This window comes from Poecilia reticulata, chromosome 14, assembly GCF_904066995.2.
Source record: "Poecilia reticulata chromosome 14, P_reticulata-male-v2, whole genome shotgun sequence".
Lineage (NCBI taxonomy): Eukaryota > Metazoa > Chordata > Actinopteri > Cyprinodontiformes > Poeciliidae > Poecilia > Poecilia reticulata.
Window position 1 is genome coordinate 4214647 of NC_088843.1, and position 22573 is coordinate 4237219.

At 42.0% G+C, this 22573-nt stretch overlaps 1 protein-coding gene across 1 annotated transcript; it reads right to left on the minus strand.

Moving 5' to 3' along the window:
* Positions 1-2028: 2028 nt before the first annotated feature.
* On the minus strand, positions 2029-21911 carry znrd2 (zinc ribbon domain containing 2). The gene is made up of 4 exons (XM_081615200.1): positions 21781-21911; positions 21256-21407; positions 3346-3430; positions 2029-3251 (listed from the first exon to the last, which is right to left on the minus strand). Exons 1-4 carry the CDS (start codon positions 21794-21796, stop codon positions 2821-2823), a joined length of 684 nt encoding a protein of 227 aa, XP_081471326.1. The 5' UTR covers positions 21797-21911; the 3' UTR covers positions 2029-2820.
* Positions 21912-22573: the final 662 nt, after the last annotated feature.

Genomic DNA, 22573 nt, shown 5'->3' on the forward strand with positions numbered 1-22573 from the left:
CTGACCTGTCTGCTCTTCATCAAGATGTTTGCATCAAATACCAGAATCCTTTTGAGGGCAGCTGCATCTATGCTGAGCTTAAATTGCTCACAGGTGGTCTCTGCACACTCGTTGGCCAACTGACTGCTGGTAATTGTTGTATTTGATTTTATCTAGATGAATGAGAGTAGAAGAGGCTGGATAATGCACAGCTCAGTAAGATTTCATATGAGAACCTTGGACAGCTGGTATCCTTTCACTTCACAATTAAGTTTCACTTTTTGTTGGTCAGTTAAAAAATCCCAAGATATGTTGAAAGTTGTGACATGAAATATATAGGTCCTTCTCAAAAAAGTGATAAAGTTCATTATTTTACATAATGTAATGATAAAAATTTAACTGTCACATATTTTAGATTTATTGCTCACCAACTGAAATATTTCAGGTCTTTTATTGTTTTAATACTGATGATTTTGGCATACAGCTCATGAAAACCCAAAATCCCTGTCTCAAAAAATTAGCATATCATGAAAAGATTCTCTGAACGAGCAATGAACCTGATCATCTGAATCAACGAAGTAACTCTAAACACCTGCAAAAGATTCCTGAGGCTTTTAAAAACTCCCAGCCTGGTTCATTACTCAAAACCGCAATCACGGTTAAGACTGCTGACCTGACTGCTGTCCAGAAGGCATCACTGACACCCTCAAGCAAGAGGGTGAGACACAGAAAGACATTTCTGAACGAATAGGCTGTTCCCAGAGTGTTGTATCAAGGCACCTCAGTGGGAAGGAAAAATGTGGCAGAAAACGCTGCACAACGAGAAGAGGTGACCGGACCCTGAGGAAGATGGTGGAGAAGGACCGATTCCAGACCTTGGGGGTCCTGTGGAAGCAGTGGACTGAGTCTGGAATAGAAACATCCAGAGCCACCGTGCACAGGCGTGTGCAGGAAAGGGGCTACAGGTGCTGCATTCCCCAGGTCAAAGGTCAAGACATTGTTGAACCAGAAACAACGGCAGAAGCGCCTGACCTGGGCTAGAGAAGCAGCATTGGACTGTTGCTCAGTGGACCAAAGTACTTTTTTCGGATGAAAGCAAATTTTGCATGTCATTCGGAAATCAAGGTGCCAGAGTCTGGAGGAAGACCGGAGAGAAGGAAATGCCAAAATGCCAGAAGTCCAGTGTCAAGTACCCACAGTCAGTGATGGTCTGGGGAGCCATGTCAGCTGCTGGTGTTGGTCCACTGTGTTTTATCAAGGGCAGGGTCAATGCACAGCTATCAGGAGGTTTTGAAGCACTTCATGCTTCCATCTGCTCAAAAGCTTTATGAAGATTTCATTTTTCAGCACAACCTGGCACCTGCTCACAGTGCCAAAACCACTGACCATGGTATTGCTGTGCTCAATTGGCCTGCCAACTCTCCTGACCTGAACCCCATAGAGAATCTGTGGGATATTGTGAAGAGAAAGTTGAGAGACGCAAGACCCAAAACTGTGGATGAGCTTAAGGCTATCAAAGCATCCTGGGCCTCCATAACACCTCAGCAGAGCCACAGGCTGATTGCCTCCATGCCGCATTGAAGGCTGCAAAAGGGTTCCTGACCAAGTATTGAGTGCATAACTGAACATAATTATTTTGAAGGTTGACTTTTTTGGTATTAAAACACATTTCCTTTATTGGTCGGATGAAATATGCAAATTTTTTGAGACAGGGATTTTGGGTTTTCATGAGCTGTTTGCCAAAATCATCAGTATTAAAACAATAAAAGACCTGAAATATTTCAGTTGCTGTGCAATGAATCTAAAATATGGCAGTTTAGTTTTTATCATTACATTATGGAAAATAAACTTTATCACAATATGCTAATTCTTTGAGAAGGACTTGTAAAAGTAGACCAAGGAGAGTAAATACTTTTTCAGAGCACTGTATTAAGAACTGTGAAAGTCAATGGGAATAATAATTTCAGTTCATATCATTTTTAGTTCACCCATTTCTTAAAAACAGATAATTTTTGTCTCCCTCTTGTGGAAAGAAAAACACTGTGCAACTTCAGAACAGGATTTATTCTGGTCCATTATTAAAAAACTAGCTACTTTGGACACATCATTAAGGATGGGATCTTTAAAATGAAGTGCTGTCATATGATGTACAATTGCAAAGATTTATTTATTCTACTTGCTATAATAAACTGAAAATAAAACTCAGACAAGCATCCATGCAAAAACATCCACATGACTGTCGGCTTTACTTGACAGTTTTTCTTTCTACTAAAAGCCTCACAAATCACGTTTGCATCTCAAGGGGGTCAAAAAGAGAATTTTTAAGTCAAGCCAAACAACTTTTGAACTGCAACTGATCTCTAAAAGGTCAGATGTATGCAACATCACATTCAGGGGTGTGAAGGCAGGATAAATGTGTTAATTTAACTAATCTGATTTGCAGCACAGCAACATTTTGCAGATGGCTGTAGAGAAACTAGAGGGTACAAGATCACAAGATTTCATTTTCTATGTAGAATCTGCCTGGTTTAATAATCTCAATAGGATACATTTAAACTAATATGAACAAGTAAATGTTTGAAATTTTAAGTTACAATTTGACAAAAGCCATTACATCAGTATGTCATTTTTTATGTTAGGTGCATGCCTGCATAATTTCAGGAGTAAGTCGTGCACTTTAAAACATCTGAATCCTAATTCAAGTGTGTTTAGGAACGACTTCAGATTCAGCTGTAAGCAAGTATTCAGACAGAGAGAGAGAAGCAAGGTAACAGTCAATATTCTGAAGCAAAGTAGAACCAGCGCTCCTATCACTTTACGCTTTTCGTCTGTCCTGTGTGCTTACTGGCTGAGCTCCCTGAGGCTTCGCAGCGAGTTGGCACAGCTGCCGATTAGGCTGCACAGCTGGATGCTGGCCTCCAGCGAGGCCGAGCTCTGTAACTGGGTGGTGGCCCAGCGGAGTTTAGTCAGAACCGCTTCTTCTGCTTCTTCCAAAGCGGGTTGCAGGGTGGAGCTCTGCGGACAAACCGGGGGACGGATGGGAGCCAGGGTGGTGGTGGAGGCAGGAGGAGGAGGAGACGCGACAACAGGTGGAGGCAACAGGGCCCTTCCTCCGGCGGCGGCCCCCTCGCAGTGCTCCGGTCTGGGCTGAGGAACAGACACGCCCGCCTGACTGCTGGTTGGTCCTCCATTGAGTTCAGGAGCCGCTGCCGGGACCTGGGCTGCCAGCTGCCGCTCTCTCACCTGGGACAAGGCAGCTTGTGGATTTAGAGCTATAAGAAAGAAGAATAAGAGGATAAATTTAAACATCTGTAAAAAGAAGAAAGGAGATTGAAAACTACAGAAAAAAAACATATAGGAGTTTACCAGGGTTGTCCTTATCAATATCAGAGTCCAGCTCCTGACATGAGACACAGTAGTTCTTCTGCTGTCTGTCCTGAAGAAGAACAGTCTGGAAACACAAACACATGCCTTAGATAAGTGAATCTTCCTCCATTGTTTACACTAGCGGTTCTCAATGTGGGCGGTACCGCCCCCCAGGGGGGCGTTCAGAGGACGGCAGGGGGCGCTGACGGACATTTTACAAAAGGGGGGCGCTGGGATGCCTTTGGGGGGCGTTTGGTCGAAGGTAAACTTTAAACCTTAAATGCACAACAATACCAGTTTAGACTTTGAGCAACTTGGTAATCTTGTGTAACATTAAACTATGCTTGGATGCAACTGTATCGATGGCAGCTCTTCTTCTATTCAGTGTTTGTTAGCTTCTGTTAGCTTCTTGGCGCAGCTCCGTTCTCCTGCTACTGGTAGCTAAAATCACGATACCCTCACTGTGTATCCCTCTGAAAAATTAACCCATTTAAATAAAGAAATCATGAAATCCCTCCATGGGTGATACCACAATAGAGAGCGTTCATTTTATAACGTTAACACCGGTGCTGTAAATGGTCCGGTATGAAACGGGTGTGATAGATCAACGGTACCACAGCACTTTTAAATTTCAATAATCAGAATACCGAAATTGTTTCCATTGTTTTAAAAGGTTTATGTCAGTCTGCCTTTTCCCCATCGATGCGCTTCCCGACCGCCCTGCACCTTAGGGGGTTAAAAAAAAAAGACGTTCACATTGCGAAAAACTCTGAAACAGGAGAAGCGGGACATAAAACGGAGCGACGTGAATTATGGCATAAAAACAGGGAATCCGACGCTGAACAGTGAAAAAAATCAACAAATGATGTGAAACACATGGCGATTAGGAGGCGCAGCAGGTGATGAGATTACTGATGGTGAGCGTCAATAAACGATAAAATAAAACTAGCAACAGGAAAGAAACTAAAGTGGACGTAGCAATAAACCAAGAGAGGATAAAAGTAATTAAATGACACTAAATGGAAATGAATGAAGAACAAAATGCAAGAATAAATTAAGAAACTAAAGTAAATACAGAGGAATAAACTGGTATGGCAAGACCTTTCGAGCAATAATTAATACAGAGGACTGTATGGCAAGAATAAACAGACACTATTTCCACATAAAAGGTAAAATAATATTGTTGAAGTGTCATGGGTTTGTTGAGACCATCTCTAGTACCGAAAATAAATAATCTTACAGACCATAACAGTAAATAACATCACTTATTTATGTTTTTAATTAGATTTGATATATTTATTTCTTCAATATCATTTTTCATGTCAGTGTTAATGTCATGAGGCTGATGACTCCATGACACTTTCTTTTATTTTTTTTGAACTTTTATTTGAACAATTCCTTGACAAAATCCATTCTTATGTATTTTTCCATTGCAAAACAATTACAGATATGACATTCAAACATACCTCTTCTAAAGCTCCTTCTTTTCCCTCTTTCCTTACACTATTACCGAAAATCGAGTTTTTGTTCCAGATATTGAATTACAGAAGTCCATCTTCTATTATAGATGTCTTTCCGCAACCTCAGAGTTGCTGTAATATCCTCCATCAGGTTGACAGTCTTCAGCTTCTGAACCCATTGTTCCAAGGTAGGTGAATGTGGTTTCAGCCAGTTCACAGTGATCACCTTATGAGCAATCAACACCAGGGCTCTCAGCATATATTTAGAGTCCTCTGTCGGAAGATGCACCTCTTCTAGAATCACTTTATGTATTTCCCAATCCATAGTCAAATTTAGTATTTGTCCTATTTCCCTTTTTACCGTCTCCCAGTAACGTTTCACTTTTGGACATTCCCAAAAATATGGGAAAAATCTCCTATTTGTCCACACTTCCGCCAGCAGAGATTACTGGCCTTATTATCATAGCTGGCTATCACTATTGGGGTCCTAAAATATCTCATTCTTATTTTCCAACTAAACTCTCTCCAGTTTGGACTATTCAGACATTTATGCCAATTATCCCAAGTGTTTTCCCATTCAGTGTCCTCTATCACCACGTTTAGTTCCAGTTCCCATTTGTTCTTGACATCTAGCGTTGTTTCTTCCTGGTCAATTCGTATTCTCTGGTATAAAGCTGAAACGATCTTATGAAGATCTTTTCGGTTCTCCACCACATCAATCCAGTATTGTTCAAAATCTGTTGGACTCTTTTTTAATTTCTCTACTTCTTTGTGTTTTTGAAGGTAGTGTCTGATCTGAAAGAATCTGAAAAGATCTGTGTTAGCGATATTATATTCATTTCGAAGTTGGGAGAAGGCTTTTAATGTTGTTCCTGTAAATAGTTGGTTTATTGTGATTAAACCTTTATCTGCCCATTCTCCAAATCCCCTGTCCATTTTATTAGGTTTAAAGTCAGCTATGCCATCTATTCTAGCTGCTCGTGACAAGGAGAGTGGTAGCTTCAACTTCTTTCGGACTTTGTCCCACACTCTCAAAGTAAACACCACCCACTCATTTTGGATTTTAAGTTTTCGCCATTGATTTCTACTTAAAAAAGGTATATCTGTTATCGAAATACTCCTTACTAATGAGCCCTGCTCCAGCTGTACCCACATTGTATCCAAATCCAGTCTAATCCATGCAACAAGTGCCCTTAGTTGTGCTGCCCAGAAATAACTTTCCAGATGTGGAAGAGCCAGGCCTCCCACACTCTTTGAAGAACACATAACTTTAAGTCTCACTCTTGGGCGTTTGTTTTGCCAGATGAATCTTGATATAAGTCTGTCTAGTAACTTGAAGGTGGTTTTAGGAACCATGATCGGTAGGGAGTTAAAGAGGAAAAGAAGCCGTGGTAGCACATTCATCCTGATCGTCTCCACTCTGCCAACTAGGGATAGAGGGAGAATCTGCCATCTTTCCAAATCCTTTTTAATTTGAGATATAAGTGTGCTATAATTGGCATTGTATAACTGAGAAGAATTACCGGTCAGAGTGACTCCCAAATATTTAAGGCCCGCTTTTGGCCACTTAAATTTCACTTCTTTCTCCAGGTGCTCTGGCCAGAGTCCTGTCATCATTATTGCTTCAGATTTAATTTCGTTAATTTTATAACCTGAGACATGACCAAATATGTGTAGGCATTTCATAAGAGGAGGGATCGTACTTGATGGGTTTTTTAAGTACAAAAGTATATCATCTGCAAATAAAGAGATCTTGTGTTCTAAACCTCCCTTGTCTACTATTCCTTCTATATGTTTGTTCAACCTAATCAATTCTGCTAATGGCTCTATACTTATAGCGAAAAGAATAGGCGAGACCGGACTTCCCTGTCTCACCCCCCTTTTTATGTTGAAAAATTCAGAGCAGTAGCCATTTACCCGTACCCTCGAGATTGGACTTTAATTAAGAGTTGCAATCCATTTTATGAAGGTGAAGTTAAATCCCATCTTCTTCAATATGTAATTTAAATAATCCCAGTCCACCCTATCAAACGCTTTCTCTGCGTCTAACGCCAGGAGCATTGATGGTTGGCTGTCTTTCTTAGCGATTGACTGAATATTCAGCGCTCTTCTAACATTGTTCGAACCTTGTCGTTTTGTTATAAATCCAGTTTGATCCGGTTTTATTAATTTCTTTAAGTACCTTTGCATCCTTCCTGCTAAAATTGATCCAAGGATTTTCAAATCATTCCCCAAAAGACTTATGGGGCGGTAGGAGGCACATTTTTTAGGGTCTTTCCCTTCCTTATGTATTACTGTTATTAATGCTTCTGACCAGCTTTTTGGGGGATCATTTTCCTTCAAGGCGTAGTTGTAAACAGCACATAATTTAGGGGTAAGTTCCTTAATGAAAACTTTGTAAAACTCTCCATTTAGACCATCTGTCCCTGGACTTTTATTGCTTTTTAATGATTTAATTACTTCCTCAATCTCCATCTCTGTAATTGGTCTATTCAGATCATCTGCTTCTTCCTGTGTCAATTTTGGTAGATTAAGTGTTTTAAATAGATCCTCTATTTCTTCTCTTTTCTGGGGTAAACTTTCGGAGTCATATAGCTCTTTATAAAATTCTCGGAACGCCTCTGCAATTTTTTCCGGCTGGGCTAGTTCTCTTCCATTTCCCGGGTGACTTATGTTGGGGACCACGCGGCTGGCCTGTATTTTTCTCAATTGGAAGGCTAATAAGCGGCTCGCGCGATTTCCCACCTCATAATATTTTTGGCCAGTATATCTCATAGCCCCTTCTGCCTTATAAGTAAGTATTTTGTCCAGTGCTTCCCTGCTTCTTTTAAGTTTTTCCAGTGTCTCCTCTTTTCTATCTCTTTTATGAATTTGTTCTAATCTTTTCACTTCATTCTCTAGGTCTTTTACTTTCTGTGCCCGTTGTTTCTTTAATATACTTGCCATTTCTATACATTTACCCCTGATTACTGCCTTGGCTCCATCCCACAATATTGCCCATGATACAGCCCCATTATCATTCAACCGAAAGTATTCATCTATTGTTGTCTTCATTCGTTCTTGAACCTGTGGGTCATTCAGCATGGAGACATTCAATCTCCAGTATTTAAAATGTTTTTCTTTTTTAACCTTTAATGTTATTCTAACTGGTCCATGGTCTGACAATGTTACAGGCTCTATACTACTATGTACCACCCTATGAAGATCTTGTCTGGATATAAGTATCATATCCAATCTTGAGTATGAACCATGCACATTTGAAAAGAATGTGTAATCCTTGCCCTGTGGATTACATGCCCTCCAAGAATCTTCCAGTCCTAGCTCCTCTAACAGATATTTCAGGACTTTCGTTTTTCTGCCCAATGGGCCCTGATCTGATGGCAATTTGTCATGTTTTGGATCCAACACACAGTTAAAGTCTCCAGCCAAAATTATTACACCTTCTGAGTCTTTTGCTAAGACAGAAGCTACTTCTACAAAAAAATTTGGATCTTCTTCATTTGGGGCATATATATTCATTATTGTTATATCCATCCCTTCTATTGAACCTACCACCATCACATATCTCCCCTGCTCATCTTTAACCTCCTTCTGCATCAAAAAGTAAGTTGTCCGGCTCAATAATATTGCAACCCCTCTCCCCCTACTTTTTGGACAACTGGAAAAGAACACCTGGTCTACCCATTCTCTTTTTAATTTTTTGTGTTCCACATCGTTAAGATGAGTCTCTTGTATTAGAGCTATTGAACTTTTAAACGATTTTAATTGAGCTAATATTTTTTTCCTCTTTATCGGATGGCCCAGCCCTCTCACATTATAACTCACAATATTTAAATCACTCATAACCAATAACTCTCCTCCCACTGTCAACCTCCTCCTTTACTTTTTGACCCTTCAAACTTAATTCTAAATCTTGCATCATATCCGTATTTAACTCCTGTTGGTCACTCAAAATGAACATAAACATGTCAAGGAACAAGAACATAGTAACATCAAAGCAATTTGAACAAAATAAGCCCCTAAGACTCCCATCAATCCCACTGGCCATGATAAGACCACAGGTAACCTGTAGTGACCGCATCCTGGCCAGCCCTCGATGTGACCAAGGCAGAGCACTGTGTGCCCACAGTTGCTCTGGGGAAAAAGCACTAAGTGCAACCCAGATCACAAACCAAAGAAAAACAATAATTCCTTGATGAGATCTCCACCCAATTGGAATGACAATAGTAACGCACGGCGATAGGAACTACCCGTGAGATATTAAACAACTGAGATATAATTTCTCAATACAAAGTAATTTCAATTATCTTTATAGCATCTTCTCCCCCTTAATGATTTTCTCAAAACATACCTTGAAGTCTTCACAAACTCATCTGTTTATGAACATTTTTCCCCACCACAATCTTAAATGTAAGCCTTTAAATCCGCATCCAGTAACCCCCCTTTTCCTTGTCTCTTGTTGAGTCTCGGAATCCAGGCCTCTTTGGAGAGCTCCGCTTCCATCTTCTCTCTCTCACTCATCTGTACCGAGATATTTAGCTTCTCTAACGTTGGTATCGCATCGAGAAGGGTCGGGAAAGTTTTTGAGCCATTTTCCAGGTCCACTCTGAGTTGTGCAGGAAAACGACATTTAGCCTGTATTCCTTTTTCTTTAAGTTGCTTGATTACACTCCGCAGTCTCACTCTTTTCTTTTGGATTTCTGGAGAGAAGTCCTGGTCGAAGTATATTCTTTTCCCTTGGATAACGATTTGTTTTTGTGACCATGCCTTTTGTAGCACTGCTTCTTTCGCAGTGTAGTCCATGAAGCGGACAATGATGGAGCGCGGCGGATTTGTGTCCGCTGGTCTCGGTCCCAGCGCTCGATGCGCCCTTTCAATCTTAAAGTCCTCCTGCAGCAGAAGCGTGTTTCTGATTATATCCTTTACAAAGCCAGCCATGTCTTGTTTCTCGCTTCCCTCCGGAACTTGATAGATTCTGAGATTGTTACGACGCATACGGTTCTGGAGGTCGTCCCACTGGTTAGTGAGTGAAGCCTCACGTCTCAGCATGTACCGAAGCACTCTCTCATTTCTCTGGCTAACCTCTTCCGTCGCGCCGGTCCTATTCTCTGCTTCCTCCAAACGTTGCTCCAGCTTGTCCGTGCGCTCTTTCAAGTCTCCTACTGTTATTTCCAGTCTTGTTAGGGCGGCTTTTGTTTCAGCAAAAGCATTCTGGTTTTCTTTCCTCAACTCCTTTAGCTCACGCAGAACTTCGGTTATCGTATCATTAGCTTCATTAGCTTTCCTTCCCTCGCTAGCTGCGTTGCTAGTCTGCTGCGGATCTTTCTTCTCTTTTGGCTCTTTTTGGTCATTTTGCTGCTTACCTACTGTATTTCTTGTCGGCATCGTCTTCTTATTTGCAGTTTCTCTCAGGGGGGTAGCCATAAAGTTATATAATTTTCCAATTAATCATCAATCTCACGGGAGCCCCCACCCAATGCAACCGTCTCAGAACATGGCACCACCGGAAGTCGACTCCATGACACTTACCATTTGACTCATTAGGATTTGATTAAGAACCAGATTTGTTCTTTGTAATTTCTGTCCAGTAAAACTATTAATCTGTAAATCAATAGACAGGTCTATATAAAGATATAATCCATGTTTCTGTCTCATATTTGTATGGCATTAAAAGGACCTGGAACTTTTGGTTTTCCACTGAAAGCTCTGGTTTGCACAATAAATGCCATGTGGGTGCCATGTCGTTTCCAAATAGTTCAAAGTTTAAACTGGCATGCTGTACATCTTTTATCTGGTCATTTTGTGGAAGATTTAACAACTAGAAAATGGCACAAAATAAGAATTTTGTTTCCACTCTGATTGGCTGCTGCAAGGCCTTCCGATTTTAACTTGAATGTTCATTGCATTTTTCGTAGACACCTGTGAAAATAATTTCTATTCCCATGACTTTTTTGTTCTCTGGGAAATTATTTTTGATGATAAATACAGAAACCAGTATAAAAATCAAAACCTCTACAATAGTGATAGTAATATTAATGATAAAATAATAGTCAGTGCAAAGTAGCCTACAAATTCTTTGGTGGGGGGCGGTGAGGGACCTGGATAAAGGCTAAGGGGGCGCAGGGCCAAAAAAGGTTGAGAAACACTGCTCTAGACAAAATAATTGGTAGTTAATTAGTAATCACACTATTGCTAACAAGATCTGAACAAACAAGAAACTTGAATACTTCAAGGGATTTCTCACGTTAGAGAATGAACCGTTTGATTTTCTTTAGCCGACTAAATTTAACCTTACCAAAGTTTTTCCTTAGAGCAAACAGGAACTGAGAAGAGTACTGAGTTAGTCGGCTGTAATGCGTTAGTGGTTGACTTTCACTTCAACTGCACAAAGCTAAAAGTTAAATATGAGTCGCCTCACATAGGCCTGTTTGCTATCAGTCACATATTCTTAAGAATTACATGTACAAATGAGGAACATTTACTGAAATGTATCACACTAGCAAGTGTTACAGAAAAAAAATCTATAAGAGTTTAAAATTTAAGTGACAGTTTTTGGAACGGATGACGGAAATCTCAACACGTAGAGGGGGGGGCTTTCCCTCCCCCCCTCTACACGCACACACGCCCAAATGGTTTGATGAGCAAAACCTTAGGTAATTACAATATTCTAAATCTAAACTTTTCTGGGAAGGTGACAAACTGTATATTATTCTTGATTCCGATTATCACTTATTGTTTTATTTTTCATACTTTAATTGTGTTGTACTTTAATTCCCTCACAAGCAGTCAAATGTGCGCACACATCCTCCACACGCACACACTCACACACACAGCAATCAGACCTAAGGAGACATGTAGTCTAGACCACCAAAGAACAGTAGGGGGTGTCTTTCAGACTTACCAAGAACAGGACTGGGTAGTGATAAAGAATTACAATAAGTCACTGACATCCCCTGTATCTCATGACATCAAAAGCTACCACCTGTTGTGGATCAGAGGTGTTAAAATCATTAACATTTTCACCCCTTCCCGCGCACTTCCCCTGACACCCCCATTCCGAACCCCTAGTGTACTCCACCCCTCTTCCGGTCCCCCCACTGAGATCCACCGCCACTTCCGGACCCCCTACTGAGACCCTCCCTGACTTCCGGAGCCCCTACTGAGACTCTCCCTCACTTCCGGAGCCCCCACTGAAGCCCTCCCACACTTCTGGATCCCCCCCACTGAGCCCCTCCCCAACTTCTGGACTTCTAAAGAAAGACTCATAAAGAATTACATAAAGAATTACAATAAGTCACTGACATCCCCTGTATCTCATGACATCAAAAGCTACCACCTGTTGTGGATCAGAGGTGTTAAAATCATTAACATTTTCACCCCCACTCACCCCTTCCCACGCACTTCCCCAGACACCCCCATTCCGAACCCCTAGTGTACTCCACCCCCACTTCCAGTCCCCCCACTGAGACTCTCCCTCACTTCCGGAGCCCCTACAGAGACCCTCCCTCACTTCCGGAGCCCCCACTGAAGCCCTCCCACACTTCCGGGTCCCCCCCACTGAGCCGCTCCCCCACTTCTGGACTCCCCACTGAGCCCCTCTCCCACCAGAAGCCACTCCCACCTGTCAAATTTGATGAAAGGGTGTACCTATCATCTCTGAGACTTTGCCAGATGTTCCCAACAGACCCTCACAACACGACCATCATCCTCCCCCACCACCGGAGCCAACTCACCACCAGGAAGTGATCAGTGGATAGCTCCGCCCCTCTCTTCACCCAACTGTCCAAGACATACGGTCACAGATCCGATGAAATGATGACAAAGTTGATCATCGAACTGTGGCCTAGGGTGTCCTGGTGCCAAGTGCACATATGGACACCCTTCTACTTGAACATGGTGTTCTGTTGTTGGAGCACAGAAGTCCAACAACAGAACACCACAGAACCCTCCAGTACCCCCTCCAAGGTCTCCAAAAAGGGTGGGTAATCTGAGTACCAGGGTGGACGCCAAGGCAAAAACTTGGGATTGGGAGAGGTTCGCAGGGGCCACGGAGAACCTTGGATCAGGTAGAGTAGTTCGAAGACCTCCTCAATTCCACCATCACATCTTCCACTGAGGAAGCAAAACCTGGGGACTTTGGATCAGGCTCTGCTGAGTTGACCATGGTGAGAGGCACAGATAAGGAGTGGGCATCCTTTTTGCCTCCCATCTTGGTGCCTGTATGTTGGGATTCACTCCAGTGAAGAAGATAGCTTCCTTCCACCTACTTGTAGGGGGACGGGTTCTGACTGTTGTCTGTACTTATGTGACAAGCAACAGTTCAGATTAGCCAACTTTTTTGAAGTTGTTGGAGGTGTGCTGGAGAGTGTCCCTCCTAGAGACTTCTTTGTTCTACTGGGGGATTTCAATGTTCACATGGGCTATTACAGTAAGTCCTGGAGGCTTGTGGTTGAGAGGATTGGCCACCCTGATCTAAACCTGAGTAGTGTACTGTAATTGGACTTCTGTGCTCATCATGGATAGTCCATAATGTACACCTTGTTCAAGCATAAGGGTGTACATATGTGCTTGTAGCACCAGGACACCCTGGCCACATTTCTATGGTAGACTTTGTTGTTTTCCTGTCTAATCTGTGGCTGCATGTCTTGGACTGTTGGGTGAAGTCACGGGCAGAGCTGTCCACTGACCATTCGGTCACTCCACTGACTATTCGTTCAGTGGACAGCTCTTCCCCTGTCTTCACCCAACAGTCCAAGACATGCAGCCACAGATTAGATGGGAAACAACAAAGTCTACCATATAAATGGTGTCCTGATGCTACGAGCAAATATGGACACCCTTATGCTTGAACAAGGTGTACATTATGGACAATCCATGATGAGCACAGAAGTCCAATAACAGTACACTACTCAGGTTTAGATCAGGTTGGCCAATCCTCTCAACCACAAGCCTCCAGATCTCAATGTAATTGCCCATGTGAGCATTGAACTCCCCCAGTAGAACAAAGAAGTCTCTAGGAAGGACACTCTCCAGCACACCTCCAACAACTTCAAAAAAGTTGGCCAATCTGAACTGCTGCTTGTCACATAAGTACAAACAGTCACAGAACCCATCCCCCTACAAGTAGGTGGAAGGAAGCTATCCTCTTCACTGGAGAGAATTCCAACATACAGGCACCAAGATGGGAGGCAAAAAGGATGCCCACTCCTTCTCTGCGCCTCTCACCCTGGTCAACTCAGCAGAGCCTGATCCAAAGTCCCCAGGTTTCCTTTCCTCAGTGGAAGATGTGATGGTGGAATTGAGGAGGTCTTCAAACTACTCTGCCCAATCCAAGGTTCTCCATGGCTTCTGTAAACTTCTCCCACACCCAAGATTTTGCCTTAGCGACCACCCGAGCTGCATGACACTTGGCCTGCCAGTACCCACAAGCTGCTCCCATGGTGTCCTAGGCCAAAACGTCCTGATAGGTCTCCATCTTTGGCTTGACAACATCTGTCCCTTCTGGTGCCCCAGGCCAAAAAGTCCTGATAGGTCTCCATCTTTGGCTTGACAACATCTGTCCCTTCTGGTGCCCACGAGCTGATTCCAGGGTTGTCCCCAAAACAGGCACTGGAAACCTTATGGCCACAACTCAAATAAGCCGTATTGACAATGGAGTTGGGGAATGATTCTGTGCGGGCCATGCACCATCCATTTTTTCCGAAATGTGGTCGAACTTCTTCCAGAGGTGAAATTTGAAACTCTGTTTCACAGGTGACTCTGCCAGGATACTCACAACACTTTTGGGCTTTTCTGGTCGGACTGGCATCCTTCCCCATCATCAAAGTCAACTTACCACCAGGGAGTGGTCAGTGGACAGCTCTGCCCCTATCTTCACCCAAGAGTCCAAGACATGCAGCCACAGATTAGATGGGAAAACATCTAATCTGTGGCCAGGGTGTCCTGGTGCTACAAGCACATATGGACACCCTTATGCTTGAACAAGGTGTACATTATGGACAGTCCATGATGAGCACAGAAGTCCAATAACAGTACACTACTCAGGTTTAAATCAGGGTGGCCGATCCTCTCAACCACAAGCCTCCAGGACTCACCGTAATTGCCCATGTGAGCATTGAAATTCCCCAGCAGAATAAAGAAGTCTCTAGGAGGGACACTCTCCAGCACCCCTCCAACAACTTCAAAAAAGGTGGCCAATCTGAACTGCTGCTTGTCACATAAGTACAGACAACAGTCAGAACCCGTCCCCCTACAAGTAGGTGGAAGGAAGCTATCCTCTTCACTGGAGAGAATTCCAACATACAGGCACCAAGATGGGAGGCAAAAAGGATGCCCACTCCTTCTCTGCGCCTCTCACCCTGGTCAACTCAGCAGAGCCTGATCCAAAGTCCCCAGGTTTCCTTTCCTCAGTGGAAGATGTGATGGTGGAATTGAGGAGGTCTTCAAACTACTCTGCCCAATCCAAGGTTCTCCATGGCTTCTGTAAACTTCTCCCACACCCAAGATTTTGCCTTAGCGACCACCCGAGCTGCATGACACTTGGCCTGCCAGTACCCACAAGCTGCTCCCATGGTGTCCTAGGCCAAAACGTCCTGATAGGTCTCCATCTTTGGCTTGACAACATCTGTCCCTTCTGGTGCCCCAGGCCAAAAAGTCCTGATAGGTCTCCATCTTTGGCTTGACAACATCTGTCCCTTCTGGTGCCCACGAGCTGATTCCAGGGTTGTCCCCAAAACAGGCACTGGAAACCTTATGGCCACAACTCAAATAAGCCGTATTGACAATGGAGTTGGGGAATGATTCTGTGCGGGCCATGCACCATCCATTTTTTCCGAAATGTGGTCGAACTTCTTCCAGAGGTGAAATTTGAAACTCTGTTTCACAGGTGACTCTGCCAGGATACTCACAACACTTTTGGGCTTTTCTGGTCGGACTGGCATCCTTCCCCATCATCAAAGTCAACTTACCACCAGGGAGTGGTCAGTGGACAGCTCTGCCCCTATCTTCACCCAAGAGTCCAAGACATGCAGCCACAGATTAGATGGGAAAACATCTAATCTGTGGCCAGGGTGTCCTGGTGCTACAAGCACATATGGACACCCTTATGCTTGAACAAGGTGTACATTATGGACAGTCCATGATGAGCACAGAAGTCCAATAACAGTACACTACTCAGGTTTAAATCAGGGTGGCCGATCCTCTCAACCACAAGCCTCCAGGACTCACCGTAATTGCCCATGTGAGCATTGAAATTCCCCAGCAGAATAAAGAAGTCTCTAGGAGGGACACTCTCCAGCACCCCTCCAACAACTTCAAAAAAGGTGGCCAATCTGAACTGCTGCTTGTCACATAAGTACAGACAACAGTCAGAACCCGTCCCCCTACAAGTAGGTGGAAGGAAGCCATCCTCTTCACTGGAGTGAATCCCAACATACAGGCACCAAGATGGGAGGCAAAAAGAATGCCCACTCCTTCTCTGTGCCTTTCACCATGGTCAACTCAGCAGAGCCTGTTCCAAAGTCCCCAGGTTTCGTTTCCTCAGTGGAAGATGGGATGGTGGAATTGAGGAGGTCTTCAAACTACTCTGCCCAATCCAAGGTTCTCCATGGCTTCTGTGAACTTCTCCCACACCCAAGATTTTGCCTTAGCGACCACCCGAGTTGCATGACACTTGGATTGCCAGTACCCATAAGCTGCTTCCAGGGTGTCATAGTCCACCCTTGAAGCACACCAAAACAGGCACTGGAAACCCTGTGGCCACAACTCCAATAAGCCGCATTGACAATGGAATTGGGGAACGACTCTGTGTGGGCTATATTCCATCCACCTCCTCCGAAATGTGTTTGAAGTTCATCCAGAGGTGAAATCAGGTCATTAATGAGCTCCTCAAAGTTTTCTTTGCCATGAAAGAGAATAGTTAGCTCTTTCTCCTTGGTCGGAGTTTAGCCAACCTATCCCCTACCTGGCGAAACCACTTGAAAACTTGTGACCTCCCTTTTCTGGCATTTCCGCTGTCAGAATGATCCTCCAGGCTGTCACAATGTTGTGGCACAGTTTGAATGTCGCATTTTGAGCTTTCTTCCAAAAACGTTTCTACTGAAGAACACACAGAAACTTTATCAAAATGTGTCAAATATTTTGGAGGAGTTATGCTCAGAGACTGACTGGAAAAATCCCTCCTGTCAAAATTCTCTGTGAACTCAATGTCATCTTCTGCGTATTCTTCTTCAGAAGACCATATTTTTGGAAGAAAACGCTCAGAAAAGACGCCCAAATCTTCCACAACATTCTCAGCATGTTCCACAACATTCTCACCATTTTCAAAATGGACTTTCTTCTTGGAAACATCCATATCTTCAGCTTTCATGCCAGAAAAATTATCTGCATAATTTTCCTTGCTGTCACAGCTCGCATCAACAGCCCGGTCCAGGTCCATGTGTTCCAGGGAAAAATCGACACTTCCACTATCATCTGTGCCTGTGTCCCCAGAGTCAGTTTCCCAGAGGAGCTCCAAAACATGATCAAAAAAACTGTCGCTATTCAAAGAAACAGTATCTTCAGGAGTCTTTACTGTCAAATCAGTCAAGACCCCTGAAGTGGTCCTGGCAACTTCTGGGGTAGCGTTCACGCTGCTTTCCTCCTCAGAAACAGGTTCTTCCCTAGGTTCTTGAGGAATAAGTTCCTCAAAACCAAAGTATTTCCACCTCTTGTACTCTTCGGATTTTTTGTCAAAGCCATTGTCAAAACTCTCGTCAGATGTATCGGTGTCATCATCATCTTCTTCTTCTTGTGCAATACTCTCTCCAAGCAATTTTTCAAGACCCTTTGTGGCCAGATAACCAAGGCCCCAACCGATAGTCAGAAACATTTTTGCTAAAATGGAAATCCTTTCTAAAATCGTTGTCCGTGATGTAAAAGTGTTGAACCTCCAACGAAGTTGAAAAGCAAACTGAGAATTCTTGTACTCCAAATGATAATAATCTTTTGAACCTTTATGACATCATCGATGAGAACATGGATGGTATGATGATGTCAAACAACCTCTGACAGGTTCTTGTTTGTTTTAGTTGCTTTGGAAACACAAGACGTTATGTATAAGGTAATTCTACTGTCAATTAAAAATGCATGCGTAGACATCTAAATTTGTGAATGCAAGTCAATAAATGTGCATAAATTTAAGTTTTGTATTTGTCCTGTTTTTCAACTCATACATATGTGCAAAAATCAAGGATTTTACCTATGAAAATACCCATAAACAAACAAATTAATACAATTGTTTTATAGAGTAAGTATTTTTTCCAGAAGTTAGACACATCAGTCACATTTAGAAACTGGCTCTAAGCTAGCGGTTCTCAACGTGGGCGATACCGCCCCCCAGGGGGTGTTCAGAGGACGGCAGGGGGCGCTGACGGACATTTTACAAAAGGGGGGCGCTGGGATGCCTTTGGGGGGCGTTTGGTCGAAGGTAAACTTTAAACCTTAAATGCACAACAATACCAGTTTAGACTTTGAGCAACTTGGTAATCTTGTGTAACATTAAACTATGCTTGGCTGCAACTGTATCGATGGCAGCTCTTCTTCTATTCAGTGTTTGTTAGCTTCTGTTAGCTTCTTGGCGCAGCTCCGTTCTCCTGCTACTGGTAGCTAAAATCACGATACCCTCACTGTGTATCCCTCTGATAAATGAACCCATTTAAATAAAGAAATCCCTCCATGGGTGGTGATACCATGATACAGAGCGTTCATTTTATAGCGTCAACACCGGTGCTGTAACTTACAGCCTGTAAGTGGTCCGGTATGAAACGGGTGTGATAGAACAACGGTACCACAGCACTTTTAAATTTCAATAATCAGAATGCAGAAATTGTTTCCGTTGTTATAAAAGGTTTATGTCAGTCTACCTTTTCCACATGATACGCTTCCCGACCGACCTGCCTTATAAAAAAAGACGTACACATTGCGCAAAACTCTGAAACAGGAGAAGCGGGACATAAAACGGAGCGACGAACTAGATGTGAATTATGGCAAAAAAACAGAGAATCCGACGCTGAACAGTGAAAAATCAACACATGATGTGAAACACATGACGATTAGGCGGCGCAGCAGGTGATGAGATTACTGATGGTCAATTAACGATAAAATAAATGTAGCAACAGGAAAGAAACTAAAGTGGACATAGCAATAAACCAAGAGAGGATAATACTAATCAAAATAAACTAAATGGAAATGAATGAAGAACAAAATGCAAGAATAAACTAAGAAACTAAAGTAAATACAGAGGAATAAACTTGTATGGCAAGACCTTTTGAGCAATAATTAATACAGAGGAATGTATGTCAAGAATAAACAGACACTATTTCCAGATAAAAGGTAAAATAATATTGCTGAAGTGCCATGGGTTCGTTGAGACCATATCTAGTACTGAGAATAAATATATCTTACAGACCATAACAGTAAAGAACTGATCACTTATTTATGTTTTTAATTAGATTTGATATATTTATTTCTTCAATATCATTTTTCATGTCAGTGTTAATGTCATGAGGCTGATGACTCCATGACACTTTCAATTTGACTCATTAGGATTTGATTAAGAACCATATTTGTTCTTTGTAATTTCTGACCAGTAAAACTATACTGCTCAAAAAAATAAAGGGAACACTTAAACAACACAATATAACTCCAAGTAAATCAAACTTCTGTGAAATCAAACTGTCCACTTAGGAAGCAACACTGATTGACCCGACGAGGGTCTCCGTTGTCAATCAGTGTTGCTTCCTAAATGGACAGTTTGATTTCACAGAAGTTTGATTTACTTGGAGTTATATTGTGTTGTTTAAGTGTTCCCTTTATTTTTCTGAGCAGTGTATTAATCTATAAATCAATAGACAGGTCTATATAAAGAAATAATCCGCGTTTCTGTCTCACATTAGTATGGCATTAAAAGGACCTGGAACTTTTGTTTTTCCACTGAAAGCTCTGGTTTGCACAATAAATGCCATGCGGGTGAAGTTTTATGGATGATACTCTGATGTCCCATTCTCCTAAAGGCAGCACAGAGCTGCACCACCAGAAACCCACAGAAACACTGAAGAGAAGAAGAGCTATGATTAATGCAGTTACAGTTCTATCCATGTTTTAATGTTGCAGAGCTCAGTCGTTTTGCAAATAGTTCAAAGTTTAAACTGGCATGCTGTACATCTTTTATCTGGTCATTTTGTGCAATATTTAACAACTAGAAAATGGCACAAAATAAGAATTTTGTTTCCACTCTGATTGGCTGCTGCAAGGCCTACCGATTTTAACTTGAATGTTCATTGCATTTTTCGTAGACACCTGTGAAAATAATTTCTATTCCCATGACTTTTTTGTTCTCTGGGAAATTATTTTTGATGATAAATACAGAAACCAGCATAAAAATCAAAACATCTACAATAGTGATAGTAATATTAATGATAAAATAATAGTCAGTGCAAAGTAGCCTGCAAATTCTTTGGTGGGGGGCGGTGAGGGACCTGGATAAAGGCTATGGGGGCGCTGGCCCAAAAAAAGGTTGAGAAACACTGGTTTACACTCAAAGCCACGACAACAACCTCCACTCACTAATGGTCATTGCTCCCAGTAACACTAATTTTTACTCGTATTGTAAATGTCTGCAGTGCAATAATTGTTACTGACCTTTAGCATCTTCAAAATGCTAAAGGTCACAGGAAGCACACACGACAATGACAGAAACACCAAAACAGGCATATATCGCAATTGATAGTCATATTTACCAATACTAATACATAATATTAATATTATAACTAATGAAAACTTAACATTCAGTTTCCCAGAACAGTTGAATATTATTTAAAACAAATGTAAAAAAGAGACATAATAGTACAAAAAGTCATTGCTACAGAAACTAGCAAACATGTTAATGGAAAGTTGAGAAGAAGGAAAAAGTACTAGGAAAAAGGTGCAAAATAGATTACTGCAGCCTCATCCCAAGAGTCTGGGGATTAACAACAAACTCCTTAGATTTCAAAAATATTTAGTGATTTTATAAGAACCATATTTTATTCATGACGCATGAAAGTAGTTCAGTGATGCTTGTGTCACAAGCATGATTAATAAGCATGGGGACCAAAGGCTGGCCCATCTTGTCCAACCTGACAGATGAGCGAGAGAAACTGATTTTGGCTGAGGAAGTTAATGCTGGAGAAATATCAGAAGACACATTCCAGATCCAATCACCTCTCATCACACAGGACTTAAAATCAGGGCCACTAAAATCTTAGTAAGTCAACATATTTGGACTGTTGTGACAGTAAAATGAGGTCTGAAACAGTAATGGTGATATCATCATTCCTGATCAGTGTGCTTGAGTTCATTCTCAATATGAGAGTATACGAAGTGCTTCCGCTTTTATTCTGACTAGATTATTACAAGCAAACGTCCTGCTTACCCCGCACGCCTCGCAGCAGTCCCCCAGCATCTTGTACCCTTTCAGGAGGTAATCTCCCATCAGCTTGCTGATCTTGTCCTGTCTCTCCCTGCGAGCCTGGATCACCTTCATCTCAGCTTCTGTTGGAGGCTCCCACTCAAAGTCTTCTTCATCTACAGGTCGGCAACAACAAGTGAAAAACAGCATCCGAGCAAACACACTGATAATCAGCTATGCTACATACACACACGTCTGTAATATCGTTACAAACATGCTACCCGTCTAATTGCTTATTACACATTGTAAAGCTTTCCGTTAATTTGTTTGAGTAAAGTTTTATTGATCTCTATTTGCTTGCTACGATAGTTGTCAGAAAATAATAACAAGCTAGCAGTCAAAGCAACCGGGGTAACGTCAGGATAACACGTACACGAAGCAGCTCAGACGATATAAGATAACAGAAATAAGTGCTAAATACTATTATACATAAACTATACAAGTTGTTTCTTAAAACTTCCAAATTAGCAGACAGTTACGTTCACAAACCTCCATTCAAAGCCATGTTGCTTCACTGCTGCTACACGTTGTGAGTGATGTGTCTTCTTCGTGGCTGGTTAAAGTGTCAGGTGGCGTTTACCGCCCCCTGCCGGTGACACCTGTCAGCTTTTTCAAAACCTAAACGCAGACGGGATTTTTAAAGTGTTTTATCTTTGGACTTTTAAACTACTGTTGAACAGCTAAGAACCCAGTCATTAAGAATGTCTAACAGAAACCTAAAGTTAAAGTTGTCTTCGAAAAAAGGGTTGGAGCACTCACTTATTGCAATTGTTGGAGGCCGTTCCAAAATCCAGACAAATCCAGGTGGCCTCTTCTTATATGGTCATCAGAGTTAGGAACTCATGCAAGAAAAACTTGTCATCAAAGGTTCAGATACTGCACTCCTATTCAAGCCGCTTGGAAACAACATTTTCTCCTAATACATTTTAAACCCAAACCCATCAGATGCTTACAGATGCTGTAAACTGCACAACGCTGTTTACAGGGCTTGAAATCTGAAAAAGTTCAAGTGATTTTCAAATATTTGCAAGATACTATCCATTTAATCGCATTAAATGATTCCAACATTATTAAGAAAACAAACAGTATTAAAACCAGGGCCATGTTAATAAGAATTAATGAGAAATTCTTGTTCTCAGAAAGCTGCTTGACATTATTCAGAACTGTGGATAGAGGCAACAAAAACATGGAGGCTTCAAAAATGCAACATCTTCCATCATTAAGCGGCTACAAACAATATCAGCAAAGATTAAAGGGAAAAAACTTGTGATTTTAATATTTA

Bases quoted from the DNA above. Each gene is read 5' to 3' on its own strand.
- znrd2 (XM_081615200.1), bottom strand. The intron at 3,431-21,255 runs GTAAGCAGGACG...TTGTGTTTCCAG, and splicing joins ACTGCTGCGAGGCGTGCGGG to ACTGTTCTTCTTCAGGACAG. The intron at 3,252-3,345 runs GTAAACTCCTAT...TCTTTCTTATAG, and splicing joins TATTGATAAGGACAACCCTG to CTCTAAATCCACAAGCTGCC.